The 26827-nt window shown below is 30.4% G+C and overlaps 1 protein-coding gene and 1 long non-coding RNA gene across 2 annotated transcripts; one reads left to right on the top strand and one right to left on the bottom strand.

Annotated features, from left to right (window-relative positions):
* Positions 1-11593: 11593 nt before the first annotated feature.
* Positions 11594-16815, top strand: LOC112802156 (aldehyde dehydrogenase family 2 member C4). Its single transcript, XM_025845249.3, has 9 exons — positions 11594-11822; positions 13286-13428; positions 14230-14613; positions 15293-15382; positions 15451-15624; positions 15720-15857; positions 15956-16093; positions 16175-16236; positions 16468-16815. The coding sequence occupies exons 1-9, from the start codon at positions 11705-11707 to the stop codon at positions 16739-16741; spliced, it is 1521 nt and encodes a 506-aa protein (XP_025701034.1). The 5' UTR covers positions 11594-11704; the 3' UTR covers positions 16742-16815.
* Positions 16816-20991: 4176 nt separating this feature from the next.
* Positions 20992-21785, bottom strand: LOC112802155 (uncharacterized). Its single transcript, XR_003202205.2, has 2 exons — positions 21335-21785; positions 20992-21224 (listed from the first exon to the last, which is right to left on the bottom strand). It is a non-coding gene; the product is annotated as an uncharacterized lncRNA (long non-coding RNA).
* Positions 21786-26827: the final 5042 nt, after the last annotated feature.

Genomic DNA, 26827 nt, shown 5'->3' with positions numbered 1-26827 from the left:
CCGCATTCACCCCTATATTTGACAAAAATATGGATTTAAGATGAGATCTATATAGTTGCTAAAAAGTTTTTGATAAATAGTGTAAAAAAAAATTATGTACAGTTATTTTTATAAAAAAAATAGTTGTTTTTATATAAAATTATTAGATAATTTAATATATTTAATTAAGTTATTAATTTGATATGAAAAAATTGTATACAAGTCAATTACTTAAATATCATAATCTTTTTATATTTATCTAGACATCGCAGATTTGAATCTCACACCTAATTTAAAAAAAATTTGCATACAAATTTTTACCATGTATAAATATTTTTTTTAAATGTGTGTTGTTTTATCGATTAATGCTTCTGATTTTTGTGATTGGAAAGAGCCAAAAAATCATTCAACTTAATTAGTGTTTTAAATTGTTTGAACGTTGCACCGTTTTTTTGTATGGCCTACAAATTGTGACTAGGTTATGGCATTGAAAGAGGTAAATGAAAATCAGAAAACAAGAGGAGGCAAAATGCATAGCATACATTTCTCTCTTGGAGCGGGCCAGGACCTAAGAAACAAAAATAATGTTACGTATGTTATTTTTGTATATATAATTATATATATATATAGATATTATTTTTAATATTAAAAATAATTTATAAGAAGTGAAAAAAAATTGACTTATAACATATTAACATTTCTCCAAAAGCAACATGTGTTTGTCTTCCAGTGTCCAATTATATAATTAGCCACCTACCGTGATACCTTTCACTCACGCCAGCAGCCACACGTCACCATTACGAATATATGAAAAATGCAATTTAATAGTTTTTTAATTAATTTTTATTTCCCCTTTTTTCTCTTTATATAATTAGCACTGTCCCTCGTCTAGTCGTCTTTCTCACAGTTTAATAATTATAAAGTTAGAAACAAGAGAGTAAGTCGAAAAATATATTTAATATATTATTAAATATGTATCTAAAGATATAATGTACAAAAGTATATAAGTGTTAAAAGAATTAAAATAATTTTTTTTTGAAAGAGAAGTTTAAAATAATAAAAACATACAATTCTACAATTAATACACAAATATATCATATTAATATAAATGATATTAATTAATCTAAATTAATTCTAATTATATTGTAACATTTCCTCTTAAATTCAAGTGGGAGATAAGAATACCAATTTGAGTTTGGATACTAGAGCCCAAAAATGAATAAGGGATGAACCTTCGTGAAGATATCAATAAGAAGACGTTGCCGGACAAAGTGACAATCATTCTCAATGTGTTTGGTGCGTTCACGAAACACATCATTATGCGCAATCTGAATAGCACTGCAGCTATCACAAAAAATATCAGTTGGTGACGACTGAAGAACACCCAAGTCTTTGAGAAGCCAACGAATCGAGACAACCTCAACAGTTATGTCAGCGAGAGCACGGTATTCAGCTTCTGTGCTTGATCGAACAGTGAACGTTTGTTTCTTAACTCGCCAAGAAATGAGAGTGTCACAAAAAAACAAACAATAACCAGTAGTAGAACAATAATCAATGGGATCACCAGCCCAATCAGCATCTGAGTACGCCTGAAGGGATAAAGATGAATAGGTAGAAAAATAAATGCCATGCAATAGGGTGCCTTTGATGTAGTGAAGAATGCGAAAAACTGCCGCATAGTGAGTAGTACAAGGGGCTGACAAGAACTGGCTAAGAACATAAACTGGATAGGCGATATCTGGTCGAGTGACAGTTAAGTAGACGAGTCCTCCAACTAATTATTGATAAAGAGTAGAATTATCCAAAACAGTGCCATGCATAGGGATAAATCGAACTTAGGCTCAAGGGGAGTTAACTCAATGCGACTATCTGTATTTCTGACTCGAGCAAGAAGATCCGAAGCATACTTTGCTTGAGAGAGATAGATGCCGTCATCTGTGGATATGACTTCTAAACCAAGAAAATAATTGAGAGAATCAAGATCTTTCATATCAAAAGTACGGTAAAGGGAGGTCTTGAGATCAGAGATACCATCAACATCATCTCCAGTAATGATCATGTCATCAACATACAAAAGTAGAAGAATAACTCCTTGTTCACTTTTACGAATGAAGAGAGCATTCTCATGAGGCTGCAACTGAAACTGAGATTGCATATAGTGATGCTGAACTTTTCAAACCATTTACAAGGAGCTTGCTTAAGACCATAAAGTACCTTACGAAGGAGACAAACTTTGCTAGAGGGACAAGGATATTCCAGAAGTGATTTCATATAGACCTTCTTTTTTAGGGTTAAGTACGATTTTGGTCCCTAACATAGAGGCTAAAAATTTATTTCCTCTCTGGCCTTTTTTTCGTTACAAAATGGTCTCGAAGGTTTCAATTTGTTTAAAATCATCCTTCGGACGAAAATACCATTCCTTCTTCTTCTCCAAAATCAACCAAAAGCATAGGCGAAGAGGCACAAGCAAATGTAGAAACAGAAGCAGGAAGAAACAGAAAGCAGTGAAACAATAACAACAATGAAACAACAACAACTAGAAGAACAACACTACCAACAACAATGGATAATAAAATCAGAGCAACAACAAAAGCAAAACCAGAAGCAGAAGTAAAAACAGAAACATAAGCAAAAGCAAAAGCAGAAATGACGAGGAGCATCAACGACCGAGCGAGGAAGAGGAACAGAAACGGCGAGCGGCGCGCGAGTGGTGGCAGCGGCGCTGAACACGGTCTCCCTCTCTCTTTCGATCTCTCTCTTCTCCCTTTCTCCTCTCTTGCTCTCTGTTTTCCCTTCCGATCTCTTTCTTCTCCCTTGCTCTCTATCCCCCCCTCTTCATCCATGTGTGTGTGGCAGTTTTTCCTTCCGTTATCTCCCTCACAGGCGGCGGTGCGGCGGCGCTACCTTCCCTTCCCCCTTCTTCCCTCTGATTCTCTTTCCCCCTTTCATCGTTCCCTTTCTTTCTTTTTTCTTTTTATTTTATTTTATAATTTTTTTAGTTAGGGGTAATTTAGTAATAAAAATAAAAAATTTGGTAAAAAAGACAATTTTAAAATAAACTAAAACCTTCGCGACCATCTTATAGTAAAAAAAAGGCCGGGAATGAAATAAATTTTCGACCTCTACGTTAGGGACCAAAATCGTACTTAACCCTCTTTTTTAAATCCCATTAAAAAACATATTCTTCACATAATCACATCTATCTTACTGAGAGACTATTTTTTTTACCGCAGCAATGGCATTGAGAGCTCGAACAGATGTGAAACGAGCAACAGAAACAAAAGTTTCTTCATAATTAATACCATACTCTTGCATACAATCTTAAGCAACCAATTATACCTTATAATGGTCAAAGGAACCATCAAAATAAATCTTAATATAAATGATACTAATTGATCTAAATTAATTTTAATTGTACTCTAACAATAAAAATATTTCAATCTAATAAAATATTAAATCAACATCACTTGTTAAAGTAAAAAAAATATGTTCACATTTGATTTTGAAAAAGGTAAAACATTTATTAAAAGTACTAAACAAATAGAAAACAATACCAATTCTCAAAATTTAGTAGTGCGACAAAAAATGTCTTAATCTATAACTCATTTATACTAAAAAGGAAAAATAATTATTTGTACCTATAAACTTTACAAACGCTAATAAAAGTACCAGTCAAAGAAAAAAATTAATATCGTACCCAATTAAAGATGAATTCCATACGATAAAAATATTTAAACTTGAATTTTTATTAACTTTTTAATAAAATTTTCAAATAACCTCCACTCTTTATCTTCAACCTCAACTTTATTACCATATCTTCTTTCTCAAATCTCAAACTTTTATATTTTTCTATTACTACCACTTTAACCACCTTTTCTATCTTTGCTACTCTATTACCACCACCACGAGCGCTATCATCTTTTCATACCGATGACGATGAAGGCAATGACAGGCCTCCAGAAAATCTGTCTATTCCCAGACAACACTATCACCTCTGACAGCATCCACTCCAAGCCCTGCGACGGTCCCAGTGCTGCCTCAAGCTCACGTATAGATTGCCTTTACTTCGGTATGATGGCGAGTTCAGATCTACCAAATTCAAGCTCCAGCAACACAACTGGAATCTTGATGGTGCCGTCTTACCAGAAACTGAGTGATTCGCCGGAACTGAAATTATTGTCTCCCCTGTCCCACCATAAGTTTCGGCCATGACAATAATTATCATATTCATAACCCATGGAATAAAAATAAATTAAGTGTGGATGAAATAATAAGCAAGAAAGTATGGAATAAAAAAAAAAAGAGAGTGCTTATGGATTGCTTGAAACTTGTTGTGAGAAGTTTAGTTATTGTAGATGTTGGTGTTACCAATAGGCGGAACAACCCACCCTTTAGAGCCACCCACTTCGAATTAAAAAAAATCACAAACTCAAAAGTCGAAGCTTAACTTCAAGAACACTATCTCATTCTAGTTTTTGTTTTCCTCCGAATCCTAAAAGCATCAAATCCTTGCCACCACTGCATCAGAACTCAGTTTTTGAGCTGCAATCGTTGTCTACTTTCTATTCTTCATCTTCTTCTCTTAAGATCATAGAAGAGTTGAGAATAAAGGTGGTTAGGAGAGTGGTAATAAAGAGATGTGAAAGTTTAAGATTTGGAAAAGAAGAGATGGCGATAAAGTTGATGTTGAAGATAAAAGGTGGGAATAATTTAAAAATTTATTAAAAAGTCAACAAAAAATTAAAGTTTGTCTACTTTGTCGTACGAAACCCATTTTAATGGATACAATATTAATTTTTTTTAATAAATATTTTTGTCGACGTTTATAAAATTTATGTGTACAAATATTTTTTTAAATTATATTAAACCAAAAATATGTAATCTTGTGAGTGTTTTCTGTTCGAAAATAAATTGATACAATATATATCAATATTGTTGTGAAAAGTTTAGATTATCAAAGTAAAGACTGAAGTTAATTCCTTTTTGACAATTTACCTTTTGCATGCCTATAAATACGAGGCTAAACCTCAAGCAAACACACAGCAACAATAATAAAGTAAATTCTTTCTCTCTCTCTTTTCTTATATAAAACACTTCTTTACTTTCTTCCTTCTCATACTACTAATATAATATTAATATATTATTTTTATAGCAATACAATAGTATTGAGTAGTGTTTTTCTATTCATACTTTATATTTGTTACCTCTTCCTTATTTATTTATTTAGTTATCTTACAACACGTTATCAGCACGAAGCTCTAACGAAATTTTAGGAAGACCTCAGGTAACAAATTTTTATTATGTCAACACTCTTTCATCTTGAATATAATGTTCATGATATATTTGGAAATAATTATTTATCATGGATATAGATGTTGAAATCCATCTTGATTCAATAGATCTTAAAGATACCATTAAGGCTGAAAATAATACATCCCAGAAGGATATAGCCAAAGTCATAATTTTTCTATGTCGTCATATTGACAGATGATTGAAAAAGGAATATCTCACATTAAAAGATCCTGCAGATCTGTGGAAAGACCTTGAAAAAAGGTACAATCATGTGATACTTCCTCAAGCCCGATATATTGGAGAAAACTTTTTCAACCTTCCATGCCTCGAACGTGCTCCTGCAACAGCAGTATCGAGAAAAATTATTTAAAAAATATTCTGAGTTAATTTCTTACCTTCTTGTTGCTGAACGCAATAATGAATTGCTTTTAAAGAATCATGAAGCGCGCCCAGCTGGCGCCGCCCCATCTCCTGAAGTAAATGCGACAAATTACCCCATAAGAGGTAAATAGCAAGGTTTTAATAACAAGAAAAATTATGGAAGGAAAATGAATTATATTCAAAAGAGAGGATCTCACCAGAAGTGGGATAAAGAAAGAAATATCGGGTAGAATAAATCAACAGAAGATAAGTGTTTGCTGTTGTGGTGGAAAGGACCATTGGTCACGTACCTGTCGTACCCCAAGGCACCTAGTTGATCTTTACCAGGCATCTTTGAAAAAGGACGACAAGAAAAAAGAGTCGAATTTCGTTTCAAATGATACTGAAAATTCCACCACTTATTATGATATATTTAATTTCTTTGAGGATTTTGAAAGAAATATTGGCTATTTGATCAATGATGAAATAGTTTAATATGTGTGTTTGTTAAGTATTCATGTGAATAATTTTATTGTGCATGTACTTCTACTCATTTTATTATTATTATCATTTATCTTTGAAGAAAAATGGCAAGGACATATTCTGAAGATATTTGCCTTGCGGATAGTGCAATTCGCACACTATTCTTAAAAGTGATATATATTTTACTCATATTGTGCCAAAAGAAGAATATGTTAATACTATTATTGGCTCAGGCAATGTGATAGAAGGCTCCAGAAGAGCTATAATTTTGTTTTCTAGAGGAACAAAATTCATAATAAATAATGCACTATTGTCTACCAAGTCTCGAAGAAACTTGTTGAGTTTTAAAGATATTCGCCGAAATGGATATCATATTGAGACTATGAATGAGGAAAATCATAAGTACTTATGTATCACAACTCATGATTCAAATAAGAAAGTTATATTAGAAAAGTTGCCCTCACTTTCATCTGGGTTATATTATACTAAGATTAGTGCAATTGAATCACATGCCATTGTAAACCAGAAGTTTACTAGCCCAAATGAATTCATAACTTGGCATGATAGATTGGGTCATTGGGGAACAACCATGATGAGGAGAATTATTGAAAACTCCCATGAACATTCACTAAAGAACCAGAAGATTCTTAAATCTAGTGAATTTTGTTGTGCTGCATGTTCTCAAGGGAAGTTAATTTTAAGGCCATCACCAATAAAGATTGGATTTAAGTCCCCTGAATTCCTAGAAAGGATTCAAGGTGATATATGTGGACCTATTCATCCACCATGTGGATCTTTCAGATATTTTATGGTCATAATAGACGCATCTTCGAGATGGTCACATGTGTGCTTATTGTTTTCTCGCAACCTGGCGTTTGTGAGATTACTGGCTCAAATTATTCGATTAAAAGAACAATTTCCAGAAAATCCAATCAAAGCAATTCGCCTTGATAATGCTGGTGAATTTACTTCCCAAGCTTTTGATGCTTATTGTATGGCTAATGGAATAAGTGTTGAACATCCAGTAGCTTATGTTCACACACAAAATGGGTTAGCAGAATCACTTATTAAGTGCCTCCAATTGATTGCTAGACCCTTACTTATCAGAACAAATCTCCTAACTTCGGTTTGGGGGCATGCTATTTTACATGCCGCAGCACTTATTCGTTTGAGGCCAACGAGTTATCATAAGTTCTCTCCTATGCAATTAACTTTTGGCCAGCAGCCAAATATTTCCCATTTAAGAATATTTGGGTGCGCGATATATGTTCCCATTGCACCACCTAATCGCACCAAAATGGGACCCCAAAGAAAATTGGGGATATATGTTGGATATGATTCTCTCTCTATAGTGAGGTATCTTGAGATACAAACGGGAGATGTATTTAAAGCCTGGTTTACAAATTGTCATTTTGATGAATCAAAATTTCCAACATTAGGGGGAGAGAATAAGCTTCCTGAAAAGGGACTTAATTGGAATGCCTCATCGTTGATGCATTTAGATCCTCGATCAGGGAAATGTGAACTAGAAGTTCAAAAGATTATACATTTGCAAAGAATAGCAAATGAATTGCCTGATGCATTTTTCGATATAAAGAGGATAACCAAATCTTATATACCAGCAGAAAATGCCCCAATTCGAATTGATGTCCCAGTAGGACAAATAGCCACTGAAATAAATACACGCTAGAAGCGTGGCAGGCCTGTCGGTTCCAAAGATAAAAATCCTCAAAAGAGAAAAGAGGTAAATAATATTCCTGTTAAAAAAGACATAGTAGAGACACCTGCAGTTGTCCAAAATTCTGATATAATGTTAACGCCAGAAGACGTTCAGGTACCTGAAAATTGTGAAAATGACGAGATCTCGATAAATTATGTCTTTACAGGAGAGAAATGGGACAGAAATAAGACAATTGTCAATGAAATATTTGCATATAGTGTGGCATTAAATATCATGCTTGAAAGTAAGGATCTTGAGCCAAGATCAGTCGAAGAATATTGACAAAGAAATGATTGGCCAAAATGGGAAGCAGCCATGAAGGCTGAATTAGACTCACTTGCAAAACGTGAAGTTTTTGGACCTGTAGTCCGTACACCTGAAAATGTAAAACCTGTTGGATATCGATGAGTAGTTGTGAGAAAACGAAATGAGAAAAATGAAGTTGTACACTATAAAGCCCGACTTGTGGCACAAGGTTTTTCACAAAGGCCCGGTATAGATTATGAAGAAACGTATTCCTCTGTAGTGGATGCGATAACATTGCGTTATTTGGTCAGTTTATCTGCATATCATAAACTGCATATGCATTTAATGGATGTGGTAACAGCCTACTTATACGGCTTATTAGATCAGGATATCTATATGAAAGTTCCTGAAGGACTAAAGATATCTAAACCATCCAATAAATATTTGCAAGGGTTATACTCAGTCAAATTGCAAAGATCTTTATATGGTCTGAAGCAATCTAGACGAATGTGGTATAATCGTCTTACTGAGTATATGGCCAAAAATGGATTCAAGAATGATGATATCTGTCCATGTATTTTCATAAAGAAAACTACATCTGGATTCATTATTATTGCTGTGTACGTTGATGATTTAAATATCATTGGGACTCCTGAAGAGATTCCAACAATAATAAAAACTCTAAAAGAAGAGTTTGAGATGAAAGATCTTGGAAGGACTAAATTTTGTCTCGGCTTGCAGATCGAGCATATAAAAAATGAGATCTTTATTCATCAAACAACATACACAGAAAAGATCTTGAAGAGATTTTATATGGATAAGTCACATCCCTTGAGTACTCCAATGATCGTAAGATCTTTGGATGTGGAGAAGGATCAATTCCGTCCTAAAGAAGAAAATGAAGATATCCTTGGTCCTGAAGTACCATATCTTAGTGCCATTGGAGCGCTAATATATCTTGGTAATAATACAAGACCCGATATATCATTTGCTGTGAATTTACTAGCAAGGTATAGTTCCTCTCCAACCAGAAGACATTGGAGTGGAATCAAGCAAATCTTTCGACATCTTCATGGAACGGTTGATATGGGATTGTTTTATCCCTATGGATCCAAGTCACAACTAGTTGGCTATGCAGATGCCGGATACTTGTCTAGTCCACATAAAAGGAGATCTCAAACAGGATACCTGTTCACATATGGTGGTACAGCTATATCTTGGAGATCTACGAAACAGACGATTGCTGCAATATCCTCTAATCATGCTGAAATACTGGCGATTCATGAAGCTAGTCGCGAGTGTTTTGGGCTGAGGAGTCTGATTCAATATATTCTGTCATCATGTGGACTGATTGATCATAAGATAGCTCCAACTGTCCTGTTTGAAGATAATACAACATGCATTGCTCAACTTAAAGGTGGATACATCAAAGGTGATAGAACAAAGCATATTTCTCCCAAATTCTTCTTCACTCATGATCTTCAAAATCAAGGGACAATTGATGTCCAATAGATCCGCTCAAGTGACAACCTGACAGATTTATTTACAAAGTCACTCCCAAAATCCTCCTTTGAAAGATTGGTACATGAGATTGGGATGCGCCGATTTCGAGACATTAAATGATGTCGGCAAGAGGGGGAGACTGTACTCTTTTTTCCTTGGTCAAGTTTTTTTTTTCCATTGGATTTTTCTTGACAAGATTTTTAATGAGGCATTCCTCATCACAAATGATATTGTACTCTTTTTCCTTCACTAAAGTTTTTCCCACAGAATTTTCCTTTAGTAAGATTTTAATGAGACAATAATTTTAAATGGTCATTCAAAGGGGAGTGTTGTGATAAGGCATGAGGTGGATGCCCATTAATATTTGTGGCTAACTTTTCCAAGTGAAAAGTTTAGACTATCAAAAGAAGACCGAAGTTAATTCCCTTTTGACAATTTACCTTTTGCATGCCTATAAAAACGAGGCTAAACCTCAAGCAAACACACAGCAACAATAATAAAACAAATTCTCTCTCTTTTCTTATATAAAACACTTTTTTACTTTCTTCTTTCTCATACTACTAATATAATATTAATATATTATTTTTATAGTAATACAATAGTATTAAATAGTATTTTTCTATTCATTCTTTATATTTATTACCTCTTTCTTATTTATTTATTTAGTTATCTTACAACAAATATAATTTTTTTTTGACACATAGGTAGTGTTTGGTGGAGAGACAGAGATGGAAAGACTGAGACTAAGAGACAGAGACTAAGAGACAGAGATTAAAATAAATCTCAGTATTCTGTTTGGTGCAAAATGGGAGACAGAAATTGAAATAAGAATAAAACTCTAATTTAATGTGCACAAAGAATAAAATTAGAATTAATTAATTGAAATGAGGGTATTTTAGGTATAAAATGTTATTAAAGTTTCAATCTCCATCTCAAAAAATTTTAGTCCCCTGTGTCTCTACTTTTTGGAGGTACTGAAATACTGAAATTTTGGAGACAGAGACAGAAATTTTAGTACCAGTCTCTGAACCAACAAACATGATACTGAATCTCAGTCTCTCAGTCTCTGTCTCAGTACCTCAAAACAAACGCTACCATACAGTTGTCTAATGATATGTATTACTACGAGATGGTGACAAAACATTGACTAATATGAATTACAGGCTAATTAATCAATTCTACCTAAATTAAACATTATATCATATAGGAATCTTTTTATATGGAAAAGAAATTATGGCTTGGATATAGTTTTGACTAATAGATTTTTGTACTATACATTGATATGACAATCGATTCTCTTTATTTTTTTTCTTAATTGATATTATAAAATGAGATTTTTTTTATTATATACTCTTTAAGTGAGATAAAAAATTATCTAAAAAAGTATTATATAATAAAATATTATATTTAGTAACATAATTTGAAATAATGTTAAAAAGATCCATTTTCCTTTAATTATAAGTGTTACTTGTGATAACAATCATGCATCTATGATATTTGATAATAAAAAAAATTAGACAAAAATAATCAGAATTTATCTTATTTAATATTTATTAATTTTAGCAATAACTAATATATAAATATCAAATAAGATAAATTTAGACAATTTTTTTTTATCTTTTTAGTATTATCATAATCTAATCAACAAAACACTTTTATTTATATGTTAATATCACTGAATAGTGTGCCAGAGTTAACATATTTTTCAGGTGATAATAATTTTATTTTATGAATTAATTTATATTTTATTTATAGAAAAAACCTAAAATGTATTGACTTGATGAATATTATAGAAATATTTTATTAACAATATATAGAACTTTAATTAAAATCAAATTTATTAATTATTATTTGTTATTAGTCATTTAATTTGTTGAACTTTCAAGATATGGAATTTTATAAGTGACAAAAAAGGTTAAAATGAAATCATTTTTATAAATGAAGGGAAATTACAAAATTGTCCTAGACTCCTAGTTATAACTACTTTATTTGTTTATATCTAGTTAATTAGAATGCTTGTGACATATACAAGAAATAAGTGACCATGTAGTGTATAAATATATATTCCCTCTCCACACGAAGCCAAGCACACTCCCTTATACTTGGCTTGATTCGAGAGAGATGGCAAATCTCAGCAATGGCAATGATGATAGCAATAATAATGGTTCTTTTCTCAAGATTCCAAAGATAAAGTTTACAAAGCTCTTCATCAATGGAGAATTCGTGGATTCAGTTTCAGGTTCTAATTAATTAATCATTCTTCTTCTCTCTTTATTTTCTTAATTACCTCTATTCTTTTCCCCTAATAATTCATATATATTGGTTTCTGTATCGTTTTAATTTCCAGTTAGTACAGAACCCAATGGTAATTTAATAAGAATTGCGTACCTGGCATAGAAAAATATCATTAATTAGCTTGGTTTGATAAATGGGATAGTTTCATTCTTCAGTTGAGGACATCGATCATCATGGAAGAGTTGAACTGAACTTGATGATCATATTGATGGGAAGGAGTGGTTGGTTGGCTTAATAATAACATTATATTAGTTTTAATATTATTTTATTGCTAAGATATTTTAAACTAGTTTCTTAGTGATAAGAGATTTAAACTCTGACTTACGTGCATCCCCAAGTCTTATTTTACAATTTCATTTTATTTGCTAATATTTATAAAAAAATATATATATATTCCATTAATTTACAAATATATAATTAACACATTTATTTTATGATGATATATACCAACAAGGTGAAAACTCAAGTGCAGTCGACTTCACGCAAAGCGAAGTTGATAATTGAGAGTCGTTAAATAATTTGATTAATTTGACTAAATTTTTAATCTAACGACTTTCAACTATCAATTTCACATAAAGTCGGCTGAACCTAAGTTTTCACCTACCAACAATAATCAGTGAGTTCATTTGGCTGGCCAGAGGTGTGCTGATGTAATAGGATACCAGTGATGTCAACTCAAAATATTTAAAAAATAAAAAAGATAAAAAGTTTATGAAAAGGTTCAATGAAGGTGAAATATCAAAGTTGTATTTTACCAACATTGCACATAGCGCATAGTATAGATTCGAATCAGAGGAGAATATGAGAGAAATAGCAGCTTAATTTGACCCATTTTGCTGTTTAATTAATAATTAGTGAAGGCGTAAGATTATACTTTCTCAATTTTCAAATAAATAAAGGAAAAGTCTAGGGGCCAGTAGTTTTATTGAATGTTGGCCAGCATGTAACCAACAGAGGAAGATGAGCCATTGGATGAAATTTCACACCAATCTCACACCATCAAATCATCAATGATGACTAGTTGATGGCTAACAATCACAAAAATTGCTGGCCCCCTAGCATTGCTCATAAATAAATGTCTACTTTCAAATTTATATTTTGATTAAAAACATTTAAATATATTAAAATTAAAATTAAAAAATATTCTTGATAGCAATAATTACTCTCTTTAATTCTCTTTTATCTATTTATTTAGGGGTATGGCTAAAAAAATAGTAATAATATTAATGTGTTAGGTTAGGTGGACAATTATTTATTTATTTTTTCTTTTAAATAAACACTTATTTGAGAACAAAGAGAGTATGTATCTATGTGGCATGATTTTTTTTAGTTTTTCGTTTTTTTAAATTAAAAAAAATGTTAAAACAGTTGAATTAATTTGATAATAACCTTTTTTTTATTAAAAAGGAAAAAGGTTTGAGACCGTAGATCCAAGAACAGAAGAAGTGATTACAGAAATAGCAGAGGCTACAAAAGAAGATATTGATATTGCTGTGAAGGCAGCACGTCAAGCTTTTGATTCTGGTCCATGGCCACGCATGCCTGGTGCTGTATGTATCCTTCACATCTTCACCTAACTTTTATTTCTATTATTATTATTATTATTATTATTATTATTATAATAACTCATAATGTGGCCTTAATATAAATTTCTAAGTTTCAGTCAATGACTCATTAATATCAAATTAGCATAATTAGAGAATTTTCCATGTGGGAAACTAAACACGCAACCTTAATAAAAATTAAAAAAGCATAAGTCATAGTCTACGCTTTATTTAGATAAGATAGAGTACTTAAAATGATACACCAAAAATTTCATTGTTTATATATATATATATATATATATATATATATATATATATATATATATATATATATATATATATATATATATATATATATATGCTGCTAGTGAGGACAAAATTGTCATTTTGAACAATTTCATAATTGTAATCTACATTGCTGTTTTGAAAAATATTTTTGGAAATAGCTAAGCTTATTATTAGAAATATTAATTGGTTGGTTAAATAGAGATATCAATTATTAATTAGTTGAAATTAACTTAGGTTGATCTAGAGATTAGTTTATTGGTCTGTTTAAAAAATTATTGGGATTTGAATCCAACTTTGATTTACTACCAACAAATGATTTACGAGCAACAAATTTTTAAATAGAACTCACACATTTTTAGCCGATCGAGATAGAAAATAATATAAAAAACAAAAACAAAATATTAATTAGTTGGTTGAAATTACTTGTCTTTTTAATTGAATACATGAATTTCAAGATTTATAAAAAGGAAAAAAAAGGTAAAGAAGATATATTAATTTGGGTATGGAATTATGGAACAGGAGAGAGCAAAGATTATGCTAAAATGGGCAGAGCTAATTGAAGAGAACATTGAAGAGATAGCAGCATTGGACACCATTGATGGAGGGAAGCTATATAGTTGGTGTAAGGCTGTGGATGTTCCCGAAGCATCAAATTTACTGCGTTACTATGCTGGTGCTGCTGATAAAATCCATGGAGAAGTGTTCAAAACTTCTAGGAACCTTCATTTGTATTCTCTTATGGAACCTGTTGGTGTTGTGGGACACATTATCCCTTGGAATTTTCCTACTGTCATGTTCTTCACCAAGGCTAGCCCTGCCTTAGCCGCCGGCTGCACCATGCTCCTCAAGCCGGCCGAGGATACGCCTCTCTCGGCTCTCTTTTATGCTCATCTTGCTAAGCTGGTAAGCCAAATACAAGTTGCTTCAGTTGCTCATGAAACTTAGCTTCTTCACTCAATCAAGTCATGAGACTTGATCAAGCATGTTTTATTTTAATATATTTAAAACTTTAAAAGTATTAATTTAGTTTGATAGTTATTATTTTGAGCAAACTACTAAAATGTTATCCCAAAAGATACTATAAATACGAATTTTTGTAAGTATCATTAGAAAAATAAGATATTTTCATTCTCAAAAATCGGTAATTTTATATCAAAGTGTTTTTTTTTAAAACAAAATTATCATGAATGACCAATTTTTTTTGAAAAATAAAAAAAAAAATTTAAGATTAAATTTTGCTCCAATTTTTTTTCTGTATTTTTTAAATATTTATTTAACCATTTCCAAAAAAAATATGATCAAATAGGTAATCGATTTGCTGAATATGAATTTTTTTGTTATTTATAAAAAATATAATATTTATTGGTTATTTTTGTCGCATTTTTAAATCATTTAAAATTTGTTTTACCGATAATATTTTTTAAGGGACTTTTTTGTCGGCGTTTAAATTTTTTGAGTACCAAAGTGATAGTACCTCTTATTATTTTACTAAGTGGTCACGTTAATTGGCATATTAGCTTATTTGATAAAATGTTCTAGTATCTAATTCTTAACTTAGTAAGATGTTGACTGTCATTTTCAGGCTGGTATCCCAGATGGGGTGCTAAATGTTGTACCTGGATTTGGTTCTACTGCTGGAGCTGCAATAGCCTCACATATGGACGTGGATGCGGTAATTTCCTATTCAAATGATCCATCTATGGATTTACTAAGGTTTGATTTGATTATGTTATGTTATAGGTCAGTTTTACTGGTTCGACGGAGACTGGCCGGAAGGTAATGATGGCGGCAACCATGAGCAATTTGAAACCAGTTTCACTTGAATTAGGTGGCAAATCCCCAGTCTTGATCTTTGATGATGCTGATGTTGACAAAGCTGTTGACCTTGCTCTCTTCGGTATCCTACATAACAAGGTTTCATTTCTTTCATTCCAACTCAACCCCTGAAATCATTTTTCTTGTTTTCCAAAGTATCTCGGTCGTCCCTAGTAACTGTTTATAATTTTCAGGGAGAAATATGTGTTGCATTTTCCAGAGTTTATGTTCAAGAAAGAATTTATGATGAATTTGAGAAAAAAGTTGTGGAGAAGGCAAAAACATGGGTAGTAGGGGATCCATTTGACCCTAAAGTTCAGCAAGGACCACAGGTAACATAATTATGGTTACACTATAATTTGAGAATAAGCCTTTAGATAATAATAACTCTTTTCTGTATATGATTTTTTTTTTTAATTTTAAACTGCAGACTAGTAAGGCACAATTTGAGAAAATCCTGTCCTATATTGAGCTTGGAAAGAAAGAAGGAGCTACCCTTTTAACTGGGGGAAAAAGATTTGGAAACAAGGGCTACTACATTGAGCCTACAATTTTCTCCAATGTTAAGGTGCATTTTCAACTCTTCAAGAAACATGAAAACTGGCCTTCTTCATTAATATTCATAATTGCTTCACACTATCCATTTTAGGAGGACATGCTAATATCACAAGATGAGATATTTGGACCTGTCATGGTGCTTTCTAAGTTCAAGTAAGTACCAAGTACATCTTGTATTCTTTTTCACCCTCAATGTACCAAAGCAAATTCTTCTCTTTATTCTCTTTTATCTTAATGACCCTTTCATTAGTATATTCATAAGTTCACCTAACTTGTTAGGAAATCATTTCTCGTAAAAGTTTAAACTGTTAGATAAAGACAGATAAATGTTTTTATATCAATAAGAATCGAACTTTAAACCTTTTGATATTATACTAAAAACAGGAGCATTGGGGAAGGAATTGAAAAGGCAAATAGCAGCAAATATGGACTAGCGTCGGGGATTGTGACGAAGAACATGGATATTGCAAACACAGTGTCAAGGTCCATCCGAGCAGGCATTGTTTGGATCAACTGCTTCTTTGCCTTTGATGTTGATTGCCCTTTTGGAGGCTACAAGATGAGTGGATTTGGAAGAGATTATGGATTGGAAGCACTCCATAAGTACCTTCAAGTTAAATCTGTTGCAACTCCTATTTATAATTCTCCTTGGCTTTGAAATTTTTTTCCCCTTTCATATTGTATACATTGTTGGATAAACGCAACTAAAATCGATTTGTTTCGGGTGCTCAACTATGCTAGTTTTATGCATTTATATTAGAAAATTATGATTTAACTAGTATCTTTAGAATACCTGTTAAACGTTTTTAAGTAATGAATTTTTAATGTGTTAGTAAAGGTCATAGAAGTGATAAAACTATACAAACTTTTGTGTTACGAAACTGTATGTATAACAGTATAAAAAGAAATTTACATAATATCATGAAAATTTAAAAACAGATAAACATTAATAAGAATTCAATTAACTTGAGTTGAGTCCTAATTAACAATGTGTTAATATCTTACAAGTATTTTTTTTATTTCTAAGAGCATTTTAGTGATAGTTTTTATTTCAATTTTATTTTGAATCTCACAAAATACTATATCAGCACTTATAAGACCATCTATCATAAATAGTAATTTAAAACTAAATGAAAAATATGTAACTCTAATACTTAGTATCAATTCAATTTGAATTAAAAAAAACTGAATAACAATAGTTATACAAAATGGCAAAATCTAACTTTTTTTCTCATCAAAAGTATACATCTATCTACTAATAAGATCGGTATTATTTTATTTATTCTTTTTAATACTATTTTAATTTAAAAATCGTTCATTTATATTAAAATAATATTCTAAAAATACCCAGATCTTTTAAGATCCAAATTCAAAACCTATAATTAAAAGATCGAGACACCTACAACTTTAACCAATCCTAATAAGTCAACGTATGGTTACAACGTGTTACAATACATTATCTATCTCTAAGAAATTATTCAGAAAGTGAAGTGATGATAAACTACAAAGTACAAACAGAGGAAAGAGTGTGTGTCAAAAGAGAAAGAGTTAATGTAGCAAGCATTGCATGATATACAGAGTGAAAATTAAAAAGAAAAAAGAAAGAAAGTGAGAAATTGGGCATGGCATTGCCTTAGTTAAAGTACCTTATGGTTGATAATAACGGTAGTTACTTTAGAAGAGTCAGCAAAGCGAGCAGAGAAAGATCTAGAGAGGTTATCTGCTTCATCCTTTGCATTACCATGGTCAAAGTTCTGAGAATATGTGTATGCATCATAATAAGGATGTGATGATGATGATGATGCTGAAGAAGAATCAAAGAGCTTCTTCTTTTTCATCTTCAGCTTCATCCACAGAACTTTCCACCTCAACTTGCTTGATCCAATTGCTGAGAGTGACACGTAACTATTGTTTGCATCTTCATCATTGCAACACCTTCCGAATTGGATAATTCTTTTCTTGCAAGAATGGCAACGGTTTTTGATATCCATGCCCAGAACTCAGAAATCATACTGTGGATAATACTTAAATTTGAATATATACAAAGTTAAGCACATGGTATTTGGATTTGAGACTAATATACTTAGGGATTTCACTTCTTACTTTTGTGTTTCTCGATAATGTTGCTCTTTTTCTCATAATTTTCATTTCGAGTAATATTTATTTTAAATCAGTCTTTTCTAAAACGAATTGTTCAAATATTTTAGTTTTTAATAAATTTTAATTATTAAATAGATTTGTAAATTTTTGTTGCATTCAACAAATCAGTCTTATATCATATTGTTCGTCTATATAAAGAAATTGGCATGAGAAATTGAAAAACTTTTAGTGATTATTATGTTTTTATTATATAATGACAAAAAAGTTATCAAAATTGAACTTAACAATTGGTTCATTTATCAAAATCAAATATTATACCTAATTTAATAATTAAAATTTGTTGTTGAGAATAAAAATATTCGATTAAAAATTTTTTGGAAATTAATTTGCAGTATTATTCTTTTATTTCCATTTTCATGGTTTTAAAAAAAATAAAAAAGAAGACAGAAAATAAGCCTACAAATAAAAATTCAGTATATTCTAATGTATAATTAATATATGTTTCTAGAAATTTTAAAATTACTTAATTTAAAACCATTGATTTAGAATTAATATAAAATAAGTTCAAAAAACATGTCAGTTTCTGCATCGAGTATGCCTAGAGAAAAAAAGAAAAGAAAAGAAAAACTACCCTTATTTATTGGTAGAGAAATTTGCTAAAGGAAATAGATGTATGTGATCATTCATAATAATACAACAATAATAGGCATTTATCATAGATTACTTTTTGAATCTCAAGTGATGAAAGTGTACATGAAATGTCTTATTATATAAGAATAAATAATTAAAATCACCCTACCCCAAGATTTACTTCACCAAATATTTCTACCCTGGTTAGAGTCAGAGTCATATGTGGATCATATTCTATTTCTATATTATAATTAAGAACTGTACTTGGAGCAACAAGCCATGTGAACTGATTTTTACTCTTTAATGGCTTGGGAGAGAAATACTAGAAGGCAACAGAATTGTTTTTGGCCAACAGTTTGTTATTAATATTTAAAAGTATGGAATAAAAATATGTTGTTAAATTATTAAATTAAACAAATTGAATTGATGACTAAAAGTGATTGGCCAAAAATAATAAATTTTATTGTTTTTTAAACATTTTTCTGGTTTGGGGTGCTTAATTATCTTGAATTAATTAAGAGTGAAATCAACATTAGTGAAATTTTCACATGATGATTGACTCTCACGAGAAGAACTACTCTCGATGCTTATTATGTGCATCGTTAAATTGATGAATTATTAATTAGACTTAATTTATTGCCTGATTATGATGAGATTGATTTTTGCTTAAATTAAAATGTTGGGTGGGTTGTTAGAGAGTAATAAAGTTCATCTTGAAAAAAAGTGTAACCGGCAAGTTAATTTCAAAACTTAATTTTTTTTTTGCTGCTTTGTGTGAATAAAGAGCCATCAAATTCAGTTTTTTTTTTTTTTTTGGTCAAGTAGATTGGACAATCTATAATCCTAGACATTATATCCATGTGACACACACACAACACACTCACACACACTACATAGAGACACTACTAATATGAATTTTATATTTTTCATTGAGGATTCGAACCCGAGTACAGCTCCCAGCGAGACAGGTGATGCTGCCATTGATCCAAGGCCTCGGCTGCCATCAACATTCAGTTTGAGATAGTCTTCAGGAGGGGGAGTCCATTTAATAAGTGTGTCAACAGCAGCAGCCTTCCATCTCCTAGGCGTAAGGTCTCTTCTCATGATGGCATAGAGAATTTCATCAGCTCTGGCTTTAATGGATAAGGCCACAGCAGTTGGGATTGTAACTATTCCAATCATATGATATGCCAATTGAACTGAGATTCCAACCACTAATACCATTTAGGTATTTTTTTTTGTCAAGACGATTTTGGTTTTTTTTAATGCTTTTGGTCATAGGACCATTTCGGTTTATGACATGCTGCTTTTGGGATTTTTTGGACTTGGCTTTCGGGATTTATATACTGATTTGCATGATGGGCTTTCAGGATTGCTAGGCCCAAACTTGATCCAGTAGGTTCAACCCAAGAAGTTAACAAATATAGCGCAATAGGTCAACTGAATAAACAGATTTATCAGCATTTGACACCGCTACTTTATACAAGCTCCCAAAGATTTAAGAGTTCTCTGATCTGATTAGATATAATTATATATAGTATTTTTGTTCACTAGTTCTTTAAGAAGTTTAATCTAATATAACAAGTTTCATGCACCCATAATACATTTACACACTTTTGTTTTTTTTTAATTAACAATAAAAACAACCTTAATAAAAGTGTCCTAATGTCACTTGTTAATTAGTCTTTTGACCTATCTGAGTTGAAAAATATTATAGGAATGAAAAAAAAAAAAACTTTGTAAAACATCACCTTAAAACATAACCAGAATGGAGGATGAATTGGTTCCGTCGAAGCTAGCACACTTAATTTGAATAGATTAAAATAAGAATTAAACTCAAATGAACTATTTTATTCTTTTGCATTAAAAAAAGAAAGAAAAGAAAGGATAAATGATAAAAAAGGAAGAGTAGCCACTGGGCAAATAGCATACTTAAAGTGTGGCTGCTAAGAAATGCACCTAACCCAAACAATGACGTATGCAATCTAAATAAAAAACATAACATTAACATAAAATTGTGAATCAAATTCGTTAGACTTGACCAGCTTGTGTCCATGTATGTATATATGTGAATGTCATAGCCTCCACAAAAATAGAATTTTATAGAATCTCAGAGAGAAAAGCCAAAATAAACCGCGTCTACTTCAGAACTGAATATATAGAAGAAAGAAGAATGCGTCACACAATTAAATCATATTATATATTACTAAATTTCGTCAATAATATAATTACAGTACATTAACTCTGGAATTTCCTCACCCTAATATTAAGAGAGAAAAAGTAAATGAAAGAATATGGCTAATCTATTACTAGTATCTATTAATTAATTAAAGAAAATTAATGGATCATGTATGTGATTGCCAGAGCCACCACCATAAGAAGGTAAGCAATTCCTTGATCAACAGCAGTGCCTGCATTCAGCAAAAACAAATTTAAATATTAATTAAAACCCAACTGAATTTTCATTGCTTCAAATATTAACAACATATTAAAAAAAATGGAAGCAAGAAATTGAACTCACCATCACTAGTGGGAGGAGGTGAAGGAGAGAGAGCCAAGTCTTGAGCATGGGCCATGTGAGAAATTGCAATGATCAACAAACTCAGAAATGGGAAAGCCAAAATCTTCACTGAATTCATTTCCACACAATACAATTAATTTTTTCCCGGAAAATGGTGGAGGAACAATAAAAGAATAATGAAGAAAACAAAGGGAAGTGAGAAAGAAAATTGATGGTGTGTGTTTGGAGCGAGGAAAAAAATTAGGGTTGGTTGGGTTTTATAGTGTGATTAGGGAATCAAAGAAATGATGAGGAAGGTGGTGGCGTCAATTAGAAAGGCGCGTCAGCTGAGTCGACTCGGTTGGCGAACTCGTTGACTCAGATAAAGACACGCAACGATTAAAGCAAAATGAACATGTCTGCGTTTTTACAAGTTTGTAAACTCACAAGAAAACAAGCATAGAAAATTAGAAGAGATTGAATATTCAACAACGCCAACAGGGTTCTCTAGAAATCTATTGACAGGTCAAAATTGTATTTCTTTTTATTATTATTATTATTATTATTATTATTATTATTATTATTATGGTGATGTATGTCCATCACGTTGAAAGAATGTTATTAAGTACGCATCGTGTGCTTTTTATTGTTTAATAATTATAATTATTGAACTCTTAAGAGATATTTTAAATTCTTTAATTTTAGGACTATCATTAGAGAAACGAAAGGGATGATGTTAATGAACGATTATTACAACATGCTTATAATACAGCGAAATATATAATAAAATAATAATGTATGTAGTATCTAATAAGATTATGGATTTGTTTGAGTGAGTTCTTAAAAAAATATCTTTTTTCGAGTTATTTTTTTTAAAAGATTTTATAGAGAAGTAAAAGTAATTTTATGTTTGGATATCTCATGTAAAAAGGTCTTTTTATCTATCAATTATGTTTGGGTATAACAATATAAAAGTTCTTTTTTGTTTATTTATTACATAAAAAATATTTTTTTTTATTTTACTAGTACTTTTATCTTTACTACTAGAAATTTGTCAAACACATTAAAAAATAAAAAAAAAATTTATTAAAAAAATATTTTTTATTAAAAAAATTTTTTAACAAAATAATAGCACCCAAATAATTACTATATCTAAATAATATAAATTAGATAAGGAAATTGAAAAGCGTTATACATATCTACAATTCTACACCAACATTGTTAACTCTAACTAATAAGATTCTTATTTGAGAAAGCCCCTTGCAATTTTTTATACTCAATTTCTTTTCCTAAGAATTAGACTTATATTTATGTATAGGGATAAGAAGAAACAAAAGTACTTATATTTTTCTTACTATGGTCTACATATATATACACCATTCTCTCAATAATGCCAATCCTAATTCCAAATTTAAATCTTATATACCTTGTATTATTTTAAATTAAATCAACCATTATATATTTATATATAAATATATATATATATATATATAATTTAATTTATTATTTTATATTTTATATTTTAATATATATTTTATATTAATAATTAATTTTACCAACACAACAGCACAGCTTTCATGCATTTCCTCTCTGGCTTCTCTCTGGCAACAGAATATATCATTGTTGGCAATTAACTAACTAACTAACTGTGTCTGCTAATGCAAGTTAACTTTATTCCAATCTTTTAATATTCCTCGGTCAGCTAAACTTAATTACTTTAGTTTCATCATTTTTAGCAGCAAATTCTAGCATTGCAAGCTAATAATTTGAAGTAGTGTACAAAATTGATAAAGGTCAAGGGTATCTTTTGGTATAACTTCTTCCATGTTAAATTACTAATCCAAAGCACAATAAAAAACTCATCAATTAATGGGGAAAGGTATATATGTAATGTAGGATATAGAAGGGAAATTATAATGGAATAATTAATGGGATCTATCTATTTGTTTTTGTACGAGAAACTGAGTAGTTGACTAGTTGTGCAATGTGAAAAAGAAAATTTTTAGAAATAAAATTATTGAATAATCAAGGAGAATATTAAAGATAATTTCAGAGAAGAAAGACTTCAAAATTCATTTAACAAATTGAACCTTACTATGACTTACAATTTTAACCCTTTTTTTTTACTTTCTAAAAATTCGAGTATTATCTATTATCTTATAATTAATTAAACCCATTTCTATTGATTGATTATTATTAGTTCGGAAAATTGGAATAGGGCTTTACCTTTAAAAGGAAAAATTTTATTGTATTATTATCTACGAAAATATAAATATTGACATGAACAAGAAACACCATACAATACGAGACGTTGATATGGACAAAAAACATAATATGATATGAGACATATAAATACGTGAATTTTATTTTTATAAGATGGGGATATGGTATTATATTAAATATAAATTATTTTTTAATATAATAATATTTTAATATTTATTAATAATAAAATATATATTATATATTTTATCTATGTTTAATATTCTTTTTAATTATATAAAGTATTTAAAATAATCTTTTATAATAATGAATGATAATATATATTATTTTTAAATTTATTTTAAGAATATAAGTCAATAATAAGGTTGGATACGAGTTATGAAATGAACATCTCCTATACTATTTAGAATAACCATCTGAGTACAAGGGATAATAAACATCTTCTCGAAAAATTAATTTAATTTTTGGGTTCACCAAGAATCAAACTCTTGACCTTTCGGATCTAGCGCTTTAATACCATATCATGATACCACTCATCCCAAAAGCTTCGGCTAATAGGAAAATGTAACACTAATAATTATATCTCTAATACTCCATAAATTTCCATTGTACATATTGTATAAATATTTCATTGGCTCCTCATACTTTCCCTATTCAAAATGCATACGACACGTAATACAACAACTCAAGAAAGTGTCCGTACTTTGTAAATTATTATTCTAAAGATGAACATTGCACAAGTAATTTGTATATAATTAGAGTAAATGTTCTTTTTGGTGCCTAATAATTTGTCCGATGAATTTTGCGTCCCCTAACAATTATAAAAACTCAAATCAATCCCTATCTACTTTTATATTTGTTCAATTTAGTCCCTGCAACCAGCTGATAATAGGTCACTTGTTGATGTGTCAATAACGTGCCCACGTGGATTTGTCTCCTTCCTAATAGGGACAAATCGTCCCTAAACCTCTGACAAAACACTGTCGTTCCATAAATAGGCTTACTCTATAGAACTCTTTCCTCTTCCTCGTCATTTACGTTTGGCCCTAATTTTGAAAACCTTTCTCCTTTCGTCCAAAATAGCGCATTATATTGAGGTTGTACAAGTGTGTTGTATCACTGCATGAGAAGACATTGACTGCATTTTAAAAAAAATTTTAAAACAGTAAGAAATGTTTTGTACCCTTCTACTTACTTTATTTTTTACTGTAGTCTAATTGTATAATATGTGAGATAGTGGTCACAAAATTAGTTTTCTTGTCTTTATGTGTGTTATGTATGGTGATTATGAATGGAAGTGGTGAAGTGTGGTTTGTTGGTAATTTAAAAATTGGTTTTGTTTGATGAGTTAAGAAATTGTCTTTGTTTGATGAGTTAGGATTTTTTTAAAGCTAAAGTGGTTTTAACTTTAAAAGTTTTTACTAATGAGTTAAGAATTTTTAACCGATAAAAATGTAGTTTTTATATTGATAAGTATATGTGGCATTATAGTTATTTACTTTTGAATGTGTTGAATTGTGGTAAAATTTTTTATATATATCTGTATTTGTTGTCCTTGTTTTTATCATATTGGGAGACTTAAAAAATTCAAATGTAGTTTCACTCATAGATGTTGATTTTGTCAACAAAAAAAACTTGAAAGAACTCTTTAGGGATTAGAATATTCAGAATACAAAAAAATCTATTGACTTGATCTAAGGACAAAAAATGTGGAGTTTGGACTTCATATTCTTAAAGATGACTAAAAGATTAATGATATGTATGAAGCCACCCTAAATTATCCAAACAAAAATAAGTTTTTATCTACTTTGAGCACCTTATAAATCGACCAATGAAAACTGAACCAGAACCACAAGCAAAGCCAAAGCCAGAGGAAGAGCCTTTGGCGGTCACAGATAATTCTTCTTCTATTGATAGATATGAGAGTGTCGAGAATGAGACTTACAAGGTTCCTCCTTCCAGCTATGAGTACTTTTATTTAGCTATATAGATACATGCTGCTAAAAGATGTAGTACTTTTGTTTAATTAGAGACTCTATCTACTATTTTAGGTAATGTTATTGTTGTGATTAGGTTTTATTTTAAAGCCTACAAAATACTCATAGTTTATTCAGAGACACTATCTATCTTTTTTTTGTATTTGTTTTAATTTAAAATGGCAAAAACACTTATGACTTGGATTATGAATCACTGAATCTGTTTATATTTTGGATTCAACTTTTACAAAATACTCATAGTTTGGAGTATAATTTCAAATTGTCACAAATTTGAGTATTTAGATTGTTAATTTCATATTCAATCTTTGGCAATTACATAATACAATATGGTAATATGTCAATCTATTATTTCAAATTCTAATAACATTACAGAAAATCATTAAATTTAGCACCATAACATAAAATGTTATCTTTATATAAATCAAGAATTTCTACTATAATACATTAAGCAATTATTTTCTATTTACATAACTTTATACCCTAAACCAAATTCACATTTTTTCAATTTAATCCATTGAATTAGAATTGCAAGTACAATTCCAAACTAAGTAAGAATGTGGTGTGTTCTACGTTTAGTTTGTCTCCAAATATTTTTTCAATTTTCTGTTTGGCCATCATCGCTTTTAGTAATTCCAGCCTTTCTTCTATCTTCTTCAAAAGATCAACCATTCTATTTTTATTGACATCAGCTTTATATGTATATAAATCAACATATTTATCAAGTCAAGCAAAGTATTTGCAATATGAAGTTGTTGTCTACAACAAATAATACTTCATGGTAACGACAACTAATTTTGAAAAACAACAAAAATAAAAAATTTACCTTAAAATAAGAACAATAAAAAAAGGTTTATTCGGATTTTTTATGGTACTATATTCAAACAATATTGCATATGTACCACAATGACAAGTGGGTGTTACAAATATTTTTTGCTTTGATTTGTCCTTTTTCCTATACTCTCAGTGGAATTCAGCATGACTCCAGCACAAATTGTTCTCAAATCCATTGCTTTTCTCCATGGTTCATGAAGAAGAATCTCTGTCTTATGTAGTCATAGCTTTTTTTTTTTTTGGGAAAAAATTGTGTTTTTATTCTACACACAATAAAGACAATGAAGAATGAAAAAAAAAATTCTAAAAAATTTTAAACCACCAAATGATAAGCCTATTTATAAAATAACAACGTTTTGTCAAAAGTTCAAAAATCGATTTATCTATTAAAAAAGAGACAAATTCATGTATACATGTTACTCATATATCAACAAGTGACTTGATGTCAACTGATTACAAAATTTAA

The sequence above is a fragment of the Arachis hypogaea genome, chromosome 5, assembly GCF_003086295.3.
Source record: "Arachis hypogaea cultivar Tifrunner chromosome 5, arahy.Tifrunner.gnm2.J5K5, whole genome shotgun sequence".
Classification (NCBI taxonomy): domain Eukaryota; kingdom Viridiplantae; phylum Streptophyta; class Magnoliopsida; order Fabales; family Fabaceae; genus Arachis; species Arachis hypogaea.
This window is presented reverse-complemented; position numbering and strand designations above follow the sequence as displayed.